The sequence below is a fragment of the Mugil cephalus genome, chromosome 6, assembly GCF_022458985.1.
Source record: "Mugil cephalus isolate CIBA_MC_2020 chromosome 6, CIBA_Mcephalus_1.1, whole genome shotgun sequence".
Lineage (NCBI taxonomy): Eukaryota > Metazoa > Chordata > Actinopteri > Mugiliformes > Mugilidae > Mugil > Mugil cephalus.
In genome coordinates, this window is record NC_061775.1 from 28,815,037 (window position 1) to 28,832,200 (window position 17,164).

Genomic DNA, 17,164 nt, shown 5'->3' on the forward strand with positions numbered 1-17,164 from the left:
ACAATAATATGACCTACTACTAATAATGTTCATCGGGCCATGTGGTCACTGGTTCGAATCCCTGTGTGGGGGAGAGAACTGATGCAAACTACAGCAGCTGTTATCTGGACTCATCTCCATGTTCGAGCCTATGACTCATAGGACTCATAGCAGCTGCTCTGTGATTGGCTGCCAGGGCCGCAGAGAGCTGCTCTGTGATTGGCTGCCTGGCCACCTGCAGGAGACGGCTGGGTTCATTGAGAGACTCGGTGCTCGGTGCTCGGTGCTCCACCTTCAACTAACGCAGCATGACGGCGTGAAGCGACCGGAGACAGAGCCCGTTACCCCCCTCAGAGGAACCGATCCGGTACTGATCCGCTACAGGTCCGGTTACTGGTCCGGTTTTTGATCCGGTTCCTGATCCATCGGTTCATTGATCACTGACATCTGGATCAGTTTGAGGAGACGCCGACAGAAGACCCGCCCAGCAGAGGTACACACAGCACACAACAACACACACTGACACACAACAAGAAACAAAAATACACAACACAACACAACACAACACAACACAACAATACCTAACGAAAACCTGTAATACACACACAGCGGGTCCAGGACCACGAGCTCATTTTATTTAGACATTTACATCCGGTCATCTTCATCTAAGCACTCAGACATCCTCATCATCAGCTGTGTGTGTGTGTTACAGTGTGTGTGTGTGTGTGTGTGTGTGTGTGTGTGTGTGTGTGTGTGTTACAGCGTGTGTGTGTGTGTGTGTGTGTGTGTGTTACAGCGTGTGTGTGTGTGTGTGTTACAGTGTGTGTGTTTGTGTTTGTGTGTGTGTATTATAGTGTGTGTGTGTGTGTTTGTATTTGTGTGTGTGTTACAGTGTGTGTGTGTGTGTGTGTGTGTGTTACAGTGTGTGTCACGGTGTGTGTGTTACAGCGTGTGTGTGTGTGTGTGTGTGTGTGTTACAGCGTGTGTGTGTGTGTGTGTGTGTTTGTGTGTGTGTATTATAGTGTGTGTGTGTGTGTTTGTATTTGTGTGTGTGTTACAGTGTGTGTGTGTGTGTTACAGTGTGTGTCTAACAGTGTGTGTGTGTGTGTGTGTGTCACAGTGTGTGTGTTACAGTGTGTGTGCAGACCGCTCATAGACCTCCTCCTCCTCATAGACCTCCTCCTCCTCATAGACCTCCTCCTCCTCATAGACCTCCTCCTCCTCATAGACCTCCTCATAGACCTCCTCATAGACCTCCTCCTCCTCATAGACCTCCTCCTCCTCATAGACCTCCTCATAGACCTCCTCATAGACCTCCTCCTCCTCATAGACCTCCTCATAGACCTCCTCAGACCCCTGTCAGACATCTGTCTCTGCCTCGTTCTGTCCTCAGATGGCGAAGGCCGACCAGCGCTTCGGTCAGAGAGACGGCTCCGACCAGAACTTCGACTACATGTTCAAGCTGCTGATCATCGGTAACAGCAGCGTGGGGAAGACGTCCTTCCTCTTCCGCTACGCCGACGACTCCTTCAGCAACTCCTTCGTCAGCACCGTCGGCATCGACTTCAAAGTGAAGACGGTTTATCGCAACGACAAGAGGATCAAGCTCCAGATCTGGGTGAGAGGACAGAACAGGATAGAATAGAATAGAATAGAATAGAATAGAATAGAATTGTGCCACTGTCTCGACTGGTGCAGCAGCAACAAAACAACAATAAAAACGTGGCTCAGTTGTAAAAACTGGTCCAGAGAGGTCTTAGTTGTGTGAAGGACCAAGTTGGACACATGACGTCTCTTCGTCCACCACAGTGGTGCCGTCCACAGACTTGTTGTCTGGGTGGTTAAAACCAGAGGACGTCCAGCGTCCACTGGTTTTAATGTCTAGTGTTGAAGGCAGAGCTAACGTCAACGAGAGCAACCTAGCATAGCGCTGTGACGGCGGCGCCCCCTGTTGGTCTGTTCATTCTATATGAACCGGACCAGTTTCTCCAAACACTTCATGATGATGGGTGGTCGGTAGTTGAAGCTGCTGATGGTGGCAGGTTTAGGCAGAGGCATGACTGTGGCCGGTTCTGGTTCTAGTTCTGGTTGGAATTGACCCGGACACGTTTGTAATGTGGTACTCTCCTCCAGAACCTGATACTGGGTCCTGCAGCTGATGCTCCTCTCTTTGTCTTGGTGGCTGGGGGGTTCTCCTCCTGATGGGGGTGTGCAGGGATCACCATGATGGACATGTGATCTGACAGGTCCAGCTCATCCAAGGCTACGTTAGCCTTAGCATCAGGTGGCATGAATACAGCCGTTACCATGACAACAGTGAATTCACAAGGTGATGATGATGATGATGATGAGGGTTGAATATTTATTCAGTCACTTGGTCGTGTGTTTTTAATTTAACTGACATTTATTTGTAGGAATCTGTGTTGGTTCTGTTGGTTCTATGAAGACATGTAATGGGATATGAACCCAGACTCTCAGTAACAGCCTGATCACACTGAGGGTGGATGTTCTGTTCTCAGCTGCAGCTCCTGTTATCAGTGGGGATGTTGTTGCCATGGCAGCAGCTCTTCACATTCACACTAACAGCGATGTCTTCAGCACCATTAACCCTTCATTTGAGTTCAGTGCCTCTCAGTGAGGTTTATTGTCATGTGGTTTTCATTGAGCCAATCAGAGAAGATCCAGGAAACATCCTCAGGTCTAATCAGGGTCTAATGTGGTCTACAAGGTCCCCCTCTGAACTGGTTTATCAGGAACCATGAAGAAGAACAAGTGTCCTAATGTTTCTAATGTGATGATGTTGACAAGTGTCTGAATCAGCTCTGATGTTCTAATGTGACAAATACATGTTTACATTAGTTTAAGGACCAGGAACCAGATATGAGACCAGGAACCAGATATGAGACCAGGAACCAGATATGAGACATTCATCCATCTGGATTTAAATCTGGGACATTAGAAGTAAAACAGTCTTCTTCTGTCCCACAATAAACTCTAGGGTTGACCTGTAGAATCTCCAGGTATTTCAGTTTGAGTCCTGTGAAGGGTTAAAGGACGACTGGGGACGAAGAGGTTGAGACCTGCTGGGGGAGGGGGCAGAGGAATTCTGCAGCTAGCAAAGCACCATGGGAGCTGTAGTCTTGTAGTACGTAACTGAACACCTTCATCTTCTGTGTTCAGGCCCCGCCCACTCTCGATCTGCACCATGATTGGCTGCAGGTCACAAACACTCTCCAAATACAGACAACCATAGACAGAAAGAGACAAAAAGAGACAAAAAGAGACAACTAGAGACAACCAGAGACAAAAAGAGACAGCTAGGGACAAATAGAGACAACCAGGGATAGCTAGAGGTGTTCAGGTGATGCGTTTACTGTCACCTTTAAAGAAACAGAAAAACAGTCTGAGAAACAACAGGGATGAGTCACAGCTAAAATTAGAAGAACTGCAGTCAGAGTAGAAGGAGGAGGAGGAGGAGGGAGTAAAGATGGAGTACAGATGGAGGGAGGAGGAGGAGGGATTAAAGATGGAGTACAGATGGAGGGAGGAGGAGGAGGAGGAGGAGGAGGTGGAGGAGGTTTAATTCGCCTCCTCACTGACATTTAAAGGTTAAAATCCTGAAAACTATTGAAATTGAAATGTTGTTAGTTGTGAGCAGAAGTTGATTAAGTGATTCATGAAAAAAGCAGAATAAATGTTGATGTATGAGGACAGTAAACGCATCACTAGAGTCTAAATGACATGTGAGAAAAGTTCCTGCAGAAATGAATGAAGCGACTGAAACACAGACAGAATAATCAGGACAGATAGACAATATACTACAGACACAGTATTTATGTAAAATAAGAGAATTAAAATAAGAATACAATAGAAAAATATTAAATTGCTGTGAAATTAAATGGATTTACAACCAATAACCAAACAACCGTGAGGAGTTGAAGAGGCAGCGTTCTTTGTCTGAGCAGAAAAACAAACTGGTAGAAGACCTCCAGCATCTCACTGCATCTCACTGCAACTCACTGCATCTCACTGCATCTGACTGAAGGAGCACAGCTTCCTCACAATATCTCCTTCCAGCCCAGTCTACATCTTGTGAGGTCCAGCCAAATGTTTGACCTTAGACATTCTGGAGATTCACTTCCACGTCATGTGTAGCGTTGGCACAGCAATGAAGCTAAGGAGGCTAAGCTAAGTAAAAACTCACTGGCACCAAAATGAAGCACCCACATCAGTCTGATTATTACCGTTAGCATCAGCACCATTAGCATCAGCACCATTAGCGTCAGCACTGTTAGCATCAGCATTGTTAGCAGCAGCACGGCTAGCATCATGGTAGCCAGTATCTGGACCCATCCCTGCTAACGTCCTGTTGCCGGTCCCCAGGACACGGCGGGTCAGGAGCGTTACCGGACCATCACCACGGCCTACTACCGCGGAGCCATGGGCTTCATCCTCATGTACGACATCACCAACGAGGAGTCCTTCAACGCCGTCCAGGACTGGTATGTGATTGGCCGGGAGAGACGCATGTGACCTGACTGACATGAAACTGACGCTTCATGTGTTTCCAGGGCAACGCAGATCAAGACGTATTCATGGGACAACGCCCAGGTCATCATGGTCGGAAACAAGTGTGACATGGACGAGGAGAGAGTGGTGCCCCCCGAGAAAGGAAAGCACCTGGCCGACCAGCTGGGTGAGACACCTGGGGACGCCTGGGGACAACCAGGGACAGCTAGAGACAACTAGAGACAACCAGGTACAGCTAGAGACAACTAGGAACAACCAGAGACAACCAGGGACAGCTAGAGACAATTAGAGACAGCTAGAGACAACATGAGACAACAAGAGACAACCAGAGACAACTAGAGACAACCAGGGACAGCTAGAGACAACATGAGACAACAAGAGACAACCAGAGACAACTAGAGACAACTAGAGACAAGTAGGGACAACTAGAGACAACTAGAGACAACTAAGGACAACCAGAGACAACCAGGGAGAGCTAGAGACAACTAGGAACAACTAGAGACAACCAGGGACAGCTAGAGACAATTAGAGACAGCTAGAGACAACCAGAGACAACCAGAGACAACTAGAGACAACTAGAGACAACCAGGGACAGCTAGAGACAATTAGAGACAGCTAGAGACAACCAGAGACAACCAGAGACAACTAGAGACAACTAGAGACAATTAGAGAGAGCTAGAGACAACCAGAGACAACTAGAGACAATTAGGGACAACCAGAGACAACTGGAGACAACTAGAGACAACCAGAGACAGGTAGAGACAACTAGGGACAGCTAGAGACAATTAGGGAAAACCTGGGACAACTAGAGACAACCAGAGAGAACCTGGGACAACTAGAGACAACTAGAGACAATTAGGGACAACCAGAGACAACTAGAGACAACCAGAGACAACCAGGGACAAGTAGGGACAACTAGAGACAACCAGAGACAACCTGGGAGAGCTAGAGACAACCAGGGACAGCTAGAGACAACTAGAGACAACCAGGGACAACTAGAGACAGCTAGAGACAACTAGAGACAACCAGAGACAGCTAGAGACAACCAGGGACAGCTAGAGACAGCTAGAGAGAACTAGGGACAACTAGAGACAACTAGGGACAACCAGAGACAACCAGGGACAGCTAGAGACAACTAGGAACAACTAGAGATAACTAGAGACAACAAGAGACAACCAGAGACAACCAGAGACAACTAGAGACACCTGGGACAACTAGAGACAATTGGAGACAGCTAGAGACAACCAGGGACAACTAGAGACAATTAGGGACAACCAGAGACAGCTAGAGACAACCAGGGACAACCAGGCTTGTGTCTGTGAGTCCACATGAATCCATGATCCCTTTTCCACCAAACTGGTTCCCGATGTAAAGACAGTCAAAACTGAGCTAACAGTAGCTAACAGTGGCTAACAGTAGCTAACAGTGGCTAACAGTGGCTAACAATACTACTACTCCTAGTCCTACTCCTACTACTACCTCTCCTACTCCTACTACTCCTTCCTACTCCTACTCCTACTACCACTACTCCTACTCCTACTACTCCCTACCCCTACTCCTCCTACTCCTCCTACTCCTCCTAATCCTACTGCTCCTACTCCTCCCTAGTCCTCCTCTAGTCCGATGCTCTAGTCGTGTCCGATCTCGTTTTTTACGTCATGTCATCGTGGAGTTGGAAAAGTAACGAGTCAGTTTTTCCAGTGGGACGAGAAGAAAGTCCAGATATTTGTGGCACTTTACTCAGTAAGTATTGAGTAAAGTGCAGATCCCTGTAAAATCTACTGTAGTACGTTTGGCACCAGCTTCTTTTTGGTCTAAACGTGTCAGTGCTGAGCCTCCATGTTGTTCTGAAACCAGTCCAACCGGTGCCTCGTCCTCCTCCAGGCTTCGAGTACTACGAGGCCAGCGCTAAGGAGAACATCAACGTACGGCAGGTCTTCGAGCGCCTGGTGGACATCATCTGTGTGAAGATGTCGGAGCGCGTGGACGTGGAGGTACCGGCGCCTCCCGGCTCCAAGGCCACCAGACTGACGGACAAGCCGGCCCAGCTCCCTCAGAAGTGCTGCTGATTGACCACATGTCCACAAGAAGGAAACCTTCCTCCCACTCTGCGTCAGTCTGTGAGCTCACATTCACCTCATCCACCCCCCCCCCCCCCCCCCAGCCTCAGGGTCAGAGGTCAGAGGTCAGAGGTCTGAGGGTTTTACTGGAGTCCAGAGTCTAATGGTCCCAGAGTCTGACTTCACCTTGGTCCTGTTTCATTCTGTCAAACTGTGTGAACACGTTGGAGCTAAAACCAGACTAGAACCATCAGATCCAGGAGGAACAAGTTAGAAAACCACAAACATGTTGAACCAACCATTTCTAGAACTTAGAATGTAAATCTAACCTGGACATTTCTAAAGCTGATCAACACATTTACTTATTTACAACTATTTCCATTAAAACTATTTAGGACCATGTCCACAACTATCAGGTGTCCAACCAGTAATAATGTCTGAATGTCTCCAAACTGTCTCCTGTCTCCATAGACTGAATATAGCCTCACTGTTGCTTAGCAACCACTGACACATCATGTCCTGATTGGCTGATGGATGCATGTTTCCACCAATAGGAAAGAGGCTGTCATGTTGTGTTTCTTTCTATCATGTGTAGCTGGCTAGCTCTCTCCTCCTGCTAGCTCTCTCCTCCTGCTAGCTCTCTCCTCCTGCTAGCTCTCTCCTCTGGCTAGCTCTCTGCTCCTGCTAGCTATCTTCTCTTGCTAGCTCTCTCCTCCTGCTAGCTTTCTCCTCCTGCTAGCTCTCTCCTCTAGCTAGTTCTCTCCTCTTGCTAGCTCTCTCCTCTGGCTAGCTCTCTCCTCCTGCTAGCTCTCTCCTCCTGCTAGCTCTCTCCTCTGGCTAGCTCTCTGCTCCTGCTAGCTATCTTCTCTTGCTAGCTCTCTCCTCCTGCTAGCTTTCTTCTCCTGCTAGCTCTCTCCTCTAGCTAGTTCTCTCCTCTTGCTAGCTCTCTCCTCTGGCTAGCTCTCTCCTCCTGCTAGCTCTCTCCTCCTGCTAGCTCTCTCCTCCTGCTAGCTCTCTCCTCTTGCTAGCTCTCTCCTCTTGCTAGCTCTCTCCTCTTGCTAGCTCTCTGCTCCTGCTAGCTATCTTCTCTTGCTAGCTCTCTCCTCTTGCTAGCTCTCTCCTCTTGCTAGCTCTCTCCTCTGGCTAGCTCTCTGCTCTTGCTAGCTCTCTGCTCTGGCTAGCTCTCTCCTCTTGCTAGCTCTCTGCTCTTGCTAGCTCTCTGCTCTAGCTAGCTCTCTCCTCTTGCTAGCTCTCTGCTCTTGCTAGCTCTCTCCTCTTGCTAGCGTCTGGGAGGTGGATGGAGGTGTTGACACTCATGATGTTCTTCAGATCTCTGAGCAGATTTCAAAACATGTCGCAGATTATCATGATCTGGAGGTCAGTTCTCCACCAGAACCTCCACCATTAGACCATCCTCCACCAGAACCTCCACCGGTCTGACCATCTCTGGCCTCTTTCTGCTGCGCCAGGGCTGCACCACCAACGCACAAACTCCAGGTGGAGCTGCAGCTGCCACCACAGTCCAACATGTCCAACAGATCAGTTCACACCTGGACTCTAGAGACCAGGACTCTAACGTGGACCTGCAGCTCTGCCTCATGGTGGTGTTCAGCTTTGCACTGTTCAACCCTCCCTCCACCCTCCTCCCTCCTCCCCATGTTTCCTACATGACTGTGAGTGTGAGCTGAGAAACGAGGAGGGAAAGTAAAATAAAAAAAGACAACTCGTGTTTCTTCTTAAATATTATGATGAAGGTGAAACCTATATCCTGCCGAGCCGTTCCCATAACACGTGTCTTCATGTTGACGAGGATCAATAAAACTCAACATTGTCTCCATATGATTATTTTCTAAGTGACTTTGTAAATGATAGCGTTAGAGATGATGATGTGTTCATGGGTTTATTTTTATGACGTGTAAACCAGAGTACCTGTAAACGTGTTGTCTTAAAGTTCACTCCTGTCCAGGAGAAGCACAAAGTGATTGTACAAAGATATTGTGAATGTTTGTATATTATAGATGAATTTAGTATAATAAAAATCACAATCTTTAATCAGGACACTCATCTCCTCTTTGTTTCATTCGCAGCCTTTAATCTGAATAGATAGATTAAACAGAAAAGACATCCCATAAAATATTAATTAAAAAGAAAATGACTGAAAGAAGTCGTGGATGTTGTCTTTGTTCAGCTGGTTTTTATTCTTACAGAAGTACATCTAAAAAAACCTGTCAGACACTTCCTGCTCCGTGAATAATCCATCAGCGTTTGTCTTGTTTTTCTTTCTGTTGTTTTGTTGCTGTTTTCAGTCTTGATTTCTTTGAAGTATTTTTTTTTTGTAAAAGGAAGAAACAAAGAAATATCTTATTGTTACTTTGCTTCCATTATTGTTGTGTTTTATCATATTTTAAAATGTGACAAATAAATGAAATGAAAAGGCATCATTTCATACCAGAAGAGCTCCTCTAGTTAATTTCAAGTCAATTAAAGCTCATCTGTTCACTATTAATCTAATCTAATCTAATCTAATCTAATCTAATCTAATCTAATCTAATCTAATCTACCTGGGTTTCATGTGTGACCTGGTTCTTGAAAATCTGCTGATGTTTTGTCATTTTTCTGAAGAGATGTAGAAACTTTTGATAAATATATTTTTATCTTTATTTCCTAGTTTGTTACTAACAGAGTTTTTATTATTTGTTTAGGTTTTTATATACAGTCGGCGTTGTTTTTGTTTGTTTTTGTCGATTTATTTCAAACGTGTTTTTCGAAACAACGTGACAGATTCGACCAATCAGGAGGCCGCTCCGTCTGCTCTCAGCCAATCAGAGCCTCGGATGGGACGAGGCTTCACTTCCAGCCGCGTACAGCTAAAAACAAACTCAGGTAAGAGGAGCTTCTCAGACCAGAACCCGTCCGGACCGGGTCGAGCCTGGCTCCGAGTCCAGGTGGGGCTCACGAGCTTCTGGCCGAACCCACGGGATCCTGGGTCCCTGGTCCTGGTCCTGGTCTGGAGAGGATTAACGTTAGCTAACACTCAGCTAGCAGCTAAATCCACCGAGTTGGAAGCCGGTTAAACGGTTTAACGGTTTGAGTGACCGTTCTTAAAGTTTCCGTCCTCACAGAAACGTTATTTGTGAATAATGTGAAGTTAGCTCCAGCTGTTAGCCGCCTAGCCTCCAGCCGAGCTAACGCACGAGCTAACCAGCCTCTTCCTCTTTAATCGATCCAAAATATCGATACCAAGTCCAGTTTCACGAGAAATATTAATACTTTTATTAAGACTCTGAATCTGAAATCAATTCTAAAAAAGTAAAAAGGTTGAAGAGAAAAATGAGACAGAGCTCTACGGCGGAAGCCTTTAAATTCAGAGGACAGTCCATCTCAGGCATGTCCATGTAAACCATGGAGCTACATGGAAAAAACTAATGAATGGAAATGATGAAGAACATAGAATAAGACCTTTGTAGTAAACGTTCTGTCAGGAAAACCACGTTGGTCCCAAAATAATTATATCCAAGTCTGAGATGGTTCTTATTTTCATGTTAGTTTGAGAGATATTTTTTAAATGTGATTTGCTCAGATTGACGAGAACTCTGATATTTGTCAGCTCGTTTAATTCTCATGCAGAGGAATAAAATACACATTTCATAATTACATTCACAAGTGTTCATTGTAAAAGTTTCACATACGCAAGTAGACATCGATAATGTCGGGATATTAGCCTTGGTATTACTTGGTATCGGATCGAAAGGAGAAATAGTAGTATCGTTCATCGTCTTTAATCCCGATATTATTATTATTATTATTATTATTATTATTGATAAAATATAAACAGAAAAGAACAACGGCGCAAAAATTGTTCCGGATGAAATGCAGTTACAAAACTAATCGAAGTAACACAGAAAGACGACAAATAACCAAAAACAGTAAGAGGTTTAATTACAGAGTAATTAAACCTTCAACTTTAATCTTAGTTCTGTTTATGGATTAATTCACATGTCATGAAATATGAGAAGACGTAACTTTAAAGACAACATCACTCTTTAATTCTGCCTAAAAATGGTCCTAAATAAATCAACACAAAGTGGCAGGTCATCATCAACCCTCACTCATCTCTTCATACAGAATGTGTTTGTATTTCAGTTTATTGTATTTCTTATTGTATTTTTTTAACATTTTCATTATCGTATTCCTGTTAAATTCATTATTGTTTCTCGTCTATATTCTCGTCTAATTCCATGCTACTGTGACAAAGACATTTCCCATACGTGGTGTAAACAAAGAATGTCTCTTATGTCATCATGATCTAAAAGATTAAATTACTGAATGGTTCTGATTCTGTTAATTATTTCTGAAGATGTTAATAAAAGACTAACATCCTGTGAAAACGTGCAACAGTTTTACCTCCATGAACTCAATATGTGTTGACTCCTTCAAGATTCAGGATTTCTTATTTATTGTTAGTTTCCATAAATGTTCACGGCATACAGAAAAAAATGCTTCTCTCTCTCACACACATAAAAATATACAGATTAAAAATGTAAATGAGCAAAATGCAAAGGAAAAGAACAAGATAAAACATACAAAATAGACATTCTGAGAAAAATATAGTAAAAAAAATAAAATCAGCCAATATACAACAGAGCAATGTATGGGTGCAGCTTGAGTTTTGCAGTAAGGTGCAATAAGGTGTAATAAGGTGCAATAAGGTGTAATAAGGTGCAATAAGGTGTAATAACGTGTAATAAGAGGCACTAAGGTGTAATAAGGTGCAATAAGGTGTAATAACGTGTAATAAGATGCACTAAGGTGTAATAAGGTGCAATAAGGTGCAATAAGGTGTAATAAGGTGTAATAAGGAGCACTAAGGTGTAATAAGGTGCAGTAAGGTGTAATAAGGTGCAGTAAGCTGTAATAAGGTGTAATAAGGTGCACTTAGGTGTAATAAGCTGTAATAAGATGTAATAAGGTGCAGTAAGGTGTAATAAGGTGTAATTAGGTGTAATAAGGTGTAATAAGTTGTAATAAGGTGCAATAAGGTGTAATAAGGTGTAATAAGGTGTAATAAGGTGTGATAAGGTGTAATTAGGTGTAATAAGGTGTAATTAGGTGTAACAAGGTGTAATTAGGTGTAATTAGGTGTAATAAGTTGTAATAAGGTGCAATAAGGTGTAATAAGGTGTAATTAGGTGTAATAAGGTGTAATAAGGTGCAGTAAGGTGTAATAAGGTGCAGTAAGCTGTAATAAGGTGTAATAAGGTGCACTTAGGTGTAATAAGCTGTAATAAGATGTAATAAGGTGCAGTAAGGTGTAATAAGGTGTAATTAGGTGTAATAAGGTGTAATAAGTTGTAATAAGGTGCAATAAGGTGTAATAAGGTGTAATAAGGTGTAATAAGGTGTGATAAGGTGTAATTAGGTGTAATAAGGTGTAATTAGGTGTAACAAGGTGTAATTAGGTGTAATTAGGTGTAATAAGTTGTAATAAGGTGCAATAAGGTGTAATAAGGTGTAATTAGGTGTAATAAGGTGTAATAAGGTGTGATAAGGTGTAATTAGGTGTAATAAGGTGTAATAAGGTGTAATTAGGTGTTATAAGGTGTAATAAGGTGTAATAAGGAGCACTAAGGTGTAATAAGGTGCAGTAAGATGTAATAAGGTGTAATAAGGTGCACTTAGGTGTAATAAGCTGTAATAAGATGTAATAAGGTGCAGTAAGGTGTAATAAGGTGTAATTAGGTGTAATAAGGTGTAATTAGGTGTAATTAGGTGTAATAAGTTGTAATAAGTTGTAATAAGGTGCAATAAGGTGTAATAAGGTGTAATAAGGTGTAATAAGGTGTGATATGGTGTAATTAGGTGTAATAAGGTGTAATAAGGTGTGATAAGGTGTAATTAGGTGTAATAAGGTGTAATAAGGTGTAATTAGGTGTAATAAGGTGTAATAAGGTGTGATAATGTGTAATTAGGTGTAATAAGGTGTAATTAGGTGTAATAAGGTGTAATAAGGTGTAATTAGGTGTAATAAGGTGTAATTAGGTGTAATTAGGTGTAATAAGTTGTAATAAGGTGCACTAAGGTGTAATAAGGTGCATATAACTGTCAGGCTCAAGTCATTGTATTTTCTGTATATTTTCCTGTTTAAGTCATTATTGTTTTTTGTCTAATTTCATGCTGTGACAAGGACGTTTCCTATACGTGGGATAAATAAAGAATGTCTTGTGTCTTTCCAGTCCCGTCGACATGCCTCAGACCAACAAGTCGGTGGGTGGAGGTGGTGTCCCAGGTCAGCCATCCACCCCAGACCAGGGTGAGCCTCCGCCCTCTCCGGAGGCCCGGCCCCAGGTGGCTGCTGGAGATGGAGGGGGGAAGGTATCGGTGGATGACCAGGGAGACTCAGACATCGTTAAATCCCCCAGTGACCCCAAGACGTACAGGTGAGAAGATGCCGTCTGAGCTCAGGTTGGTTTTATCTGACAGGACAGAAGCAGCTTCACCGTCTCTCTGCAGGTTCATTGAGCTGAACAACGGCCTCCGAGCGCTGCTCATCTCCGACTACAGCGGGACTGATCGGAGCAGGGACCAGGAAAACCCAGAGGAGCAGGAGGAGGAGGAACAGGAAGAAGAGGAGGAGGATTCAGGAGAGGGATCAGAGGAGGACAAGGAGGAGGAAGAGGAGGAGGCACAGGACAGTGACTTTGAGGAGGAGGACGAGGAGGCTACAGCGAAGAAGAAGAGTTCAGAGAAACAGGTGAAGGAGACGTTTGGTTCTGATATGTGGACGTCAACCCTGAGCTGATAAATATTACGATATTATAACGCGCACAGTCTGGCCAATAAAAGCTCCTCCCCTCTAGTCTGTGGGCGGAGCTCCTCTCCTCTGGTCTGTGGGTGGAGCTCCTCCCCTCTAGTCTGTTGTTGAAGCTCCTCCCCTCTAGTCTGTGGGCGGAGCTCCTCCCCTCTGGTCTGTGGGCGGAGCTCCTCCCCTCTGGTCTGTGGGCGGAGCTCCTCCCCTCTGGTCTGTGGGCTCTGGACCCATCAGACCTCATGACCTCCCCCCATGTCTCCAGAGTCTTTCTGCTGCTCCCTGTCGGACTGGAGCCTTTTTTCCCGGTTGTCCTCCCTGATCAGTGGTTTTCTGTTCAGTCCCTTGAGTTCCCTTCACATTGTCCATGGTGTGAAATGCTCTTCCTTCCACTATTAAACACAGCCCTGAGTTCTACTGCTGCTTTTCTTCCAAACATTTCTCCATCAGTCAGGATTTATTTCTTCCTTTATTTTCTTCCCTTTCGACCATGGTTCTCCACTGTCCTTCCAGTCTGGAATAAAGGTCTTAAGCCAGTTTTAGTAGTTTCTAGATGTTTGATTTGACCCTTTTCCACCAGACTAACATCTCCTCCTCCAGACTAACATCTCCTCCTCCACCAGACCAACATCTTCTCCTCCACCAGACTAACATCTCCTCCACCAGACTAACATCTCCTCCTCCAGACTAACATCTCCTCCACCAGACTAAAATCTCCTCCTCCAGACTAAAATCTCCTCCTCCAGACTAACATCTCCTCCTCCAGACTAACATCTCCTCCTCCAGACTAACATCTCCTCCACCAGACTAGCATCTTCTCCACCAGACTAACATCTCCTCCACCAGACTAACATCTCCACCTCTAGACAAACATCTTCTGTGTCTTTCCACATGGTTGTTGAAGAAATGAGAAGCTCCTCATTGCATCAATTGGTCTTAAATAACTTGTTGAACTAATGATCCACCAGGAGGCGCTGGACTATGAGCTCAGTTAAATATTTGTGTGTGTGTGTGTGTGTGTGTGTGTGTGTCCAGTCTGCAGCTGCTTTGTGTATCGGTGTCGGTAGCTTCAGTGATCCAGACGACCTTCCCGGCCTCGCACACTTCCTGGAGCACAGTGAGTCTGAACTGATGGACGACATCACTTTCAGTCTGTGTGTAGTTCACTGACTTCTGTGAACCTGTGTTTCCAGTGGTGTTCATGGGCAGTGAGAAATACCCGGCGGAGAACGGCTTCGACGCCTTCCTGAAGAAACACGGTGGGAGCGACAACGCCTCCACCGACTGTGAGAGAACCATCTTCCAGTTCGACGTCCAGAGGAAGTATTTCAGAGAGGCGCTGGACAGGTGAGCTGGACGTCCACCTGGACGTCCTGCTGCTACCTGGCTGCTACCTGGCCACATCCTACAGAGGACAAACAGGAAACACACACTCTCTGTTATACAGCAGGTCCTGTCCTAGATACGGGTACAAAGAGACTCAGCAGAGCTCGTTCTCCATCAGACCGACCCAGCTCTGAATGTAGCTTAGGTACCAAACTCTGTCCAACTGGAGAACAGATCAGTCAACAGCTAAACCGTGGGTTGGTCTCAGTTAAACTGGTCTCAGTTAAACCGGTCTCAGTTAAACCGGTCTCAGTTAAACCGTGGGTTGGTCTCAGTTAAACCGGTCTCAGTTAAACCAGTCTCAGCTAAACCGTGGGTTGGTCTCAGTTAAACTGGTCTCAGTTAAACCGGTCTCAGTTAAACCGTGGGTTGGTCTCAGTTAAACCATGGGTTGGTCTCAGTTAAACCGGTCTCAGCTAAACCGGTCTCAGTTAAACTGGTCTCAGTTAAACTGTGGGTTGGTCTCAGTTAAACCAGTCTCAGCTAAACCGTGGGTTGGTCTCAGTTAAACTGGTCTCAGTTAAACCGGTCTCAGTTAAACTGGTCTCAGTTAAACTGTGGGTTGGTCTCAGTTAAACCAGTCTCAGTTAAACCGTGGGTTGGTCTCAGTTAAACCGGTCTTAGTTAAACCATGGGTTGGTCTCAGTTAAACAGGTCTCAGTTAAACCGGTCTCAGTTAAACTGGTCTCAGTTAAACCGTGGGTTGGTCTCAGTTAAACTGGTCTCAGTTAAACCGGTCTCAGTTAAACCGGTCTCAGTTAAACCGTGGGTTGGTCTCAGTTAAACCGGTCTCAGTTAAACCAGTCTCAGCTAAACCGTGGGTTGGTCTCAGTTAAACTGGTCTCAGTTAAACCGGTCTCAGTTAAACCGTGGGTTGGTCTCAGTTAAACCATGGGTTGGTCTCAGTTAAACCGGTCTCAGCTAAACCGGTCTCAGTTAAACTGGTCTCAGTTAAACTGTGGGTTGGTCTCAGTTAAACCAGTCTCACCTAAACCGTGGGTTGGTCTCAGTTAAACTGGTCTCAGTTAAACCGGTCTCAGTTAAACTGGTCTCAGTTAAACTGTGGGTTGGTCTCAGTTAAACCAGTCTCAGTTAAACCGTGGGTTGGTCTCAGTTAAACCGGTCTTAGTTAAACCATGGGTTGGTCTCAGTTAAACAGGTCTCAGTTAAACCGTGGGTTGGTCTCAGTTAAACCGGTCTCAGTTAAACTGGTCTCGGTTAAACCGTGGGTTGGTCTCAGTTAAACCTGTCTCGGTTAAACCGGTCTCAGTTAAACCGGTCTCAGTTAAACCGTGGGTTGGTCTCAGTTAAATCGGTCTCAGTTAAACCGTGAGTTGGTCTCAGTTAAACCGTGGGTCGGTCTCAGTTAAACCGGTCTCAGTTAAACCGGTCTCAATTAAACCGTGGGTTGGTCTCAGTTAAACCGGTCTCTTCTAAATTCAGTCTCAGTTAAACCGTGGGTTGGTCTCAGTTAAACTGGTCTCGGTTAAACCGTGGATTGGTCTCAGTTAAACCAGTCTCAGTTAAACTGGTCTCAGTTAAACCGTGGGTCGGTCTCAGTTAAACCGGTCTCAGTTAGACCGTGGGTTGGTCTCAGTTAAACCGTGGGTTGGTCTCAGTTAAACCGGTCTCAGTTAAACTGGTCTCGGTTAAACCGTGGGTTGGTCTCAGTTAAACCTGTCTCGGTTAAACCGGTCTCAGTTAAACCGGTCTCAGTTAAACCGTGGGTTGGTCTCAGTTAAACCGGTCTCAATTAAACCGTGGGTTGGTCTCAGTTAAACCGGTCTCTTCTAAATTCAGTCTCAGTTAAACCGTGGGTTGGGCTCAGTTAAACTGGTCTCGGTTAAACCGTGGATTGGTCTCAGTTAAACCAGTCTCAGTTAAACTGGTCTCAGTTAAACCGTGGGTTGGGCTCAGTTAAACCGGTCTCGGTTAAACCGTGGGTTGGTCTCAGTTAAACCGTGAGTTGGTCTCAGTTAAACCGTGGGTCGGTCTCAGTTAAACCGGTCTCAGTTAAACCGGTCTCAATTAAACCGTGGGTTGGTCTCAGTTAAACCGGTCTCTTCTAAATTCAGTCTCAGTTAAACCGTGGGTTGGGCTCAGTTAAACTGGTCTCGGTTAAACCGTGGATTGGTCTCAGTTAAACTGGTCTCAGTTAAACCGTGGGTTGGGCTCAGTTAAACCGGTCTCGGTTAAACCGTGGGTTGGTCTCAGTTAAACCGGTCTCAGTTAAACTGTGGGTTGGTCCCTGAGTGTCCCTGTGTTCCAGGTGGGCTCAGTTCTTCATCTGTCCTCTGATGATCGAGGACGCCATCGACAGAGAGGTGGAGGCCGTGGACAGTGGTCAGTAAACGCTTCCTCTCTTTCCATTGGCCGCCGTCCTCGTCTTCGGTCTCTGACGTGT

The 17,164-nt window shown here is 45.1% G+C and overlaps 2 protein-coding genes across 2 annotated transcripts in view; both read left to right on the forward strand.

Annotated features, from left to right (window-relative positions):
- The first annotated feature begins 220 nt into the window (after nucleotides 1-220).
- rab3b (RAB3B, member RAS oncogene family) lies at nucleotides 221-6,893 on the forward strand. The gene is made up of 5 exons (XM_047586193.1): nucleotides 221-472; nucleotides 1,373-1,597; nucleotides 4,363-4,481; nucleotides 4,551-4,675; nucleotides 6,394-6,893. The coding sequence occupies exons 2-5, from the start codon at nucleotides 1,373-1,375 to the stop codon at nucleotides 6,576-6,578; spliced, it is 654 nt and encodes a 217-aa protein (XP_047442149.1). The 5' UTR covers nucleotides 221-472; the 3' UTR covers nucleotides 6,579-6,893.
- A 2,463-nt stretch (nucleotides 6,894-9,356) lies between these two features.
- The window catches only part of LOC125009879 (nardilysin-like), a 21,875-nt gene continuing 14,067 nt past the window's right edge, over nucleotides 9,357-17,164 (forward strand). The window contains exons 1-6 of the mRNA XM_047588120.1: nucleotides 9,357-9,452; nucleotides 12,803-13,006; nucleotides 13,080-13,320; nucleotides 14,410-14,491; nucleotides 14,568-14,721; nucleotides 17,030-17,103. Of these exons, the coding sequence (XP_047444076.1) occupies nucleotides 12,813-13,006; nucleotides 13,080-13,320; nucleotides 14,410-14,491; nucleotides 14,568-14,721; nucleotides 17,030-17,103 (745 nt within the window). The 5' untranslated portion in view covers nucleotides 9,357-9,452; nucleotides 12,803-12,812. The remainder of the gene's footprint in view (nucleotides 9,453-12,802; nucleotides 13,007-13,079; nucleotides 13,321-14,409; nucleotides 14,492-14,567; nucleotides 14,722-17,029; nucleotides 17,104-17,164) is intronic.

Coding starts and splice junctions, on each gene's coding strand:
- rab3b (XM_047586193.1), top strand. CDS start 1,373: ATGGCGAAGGCCGACCAGCGCTTCGGTCAGAGAGACGGCTCCGACCAG. Junction 1,598..4,362: donor GGATCAAGCTCCAGATCTGG/GTGAGAGGACAG, acceptor GCCGGTCCCCAG/GACACGGCGGGTCAGGAGCG. Junction 4,482..4,550: donor TTCAACGCCGTCCAGGACTG/GTATGTGATTGG, acceptor ATGTGTTTCCAG/GGCAACGCAGATCAAGACGT.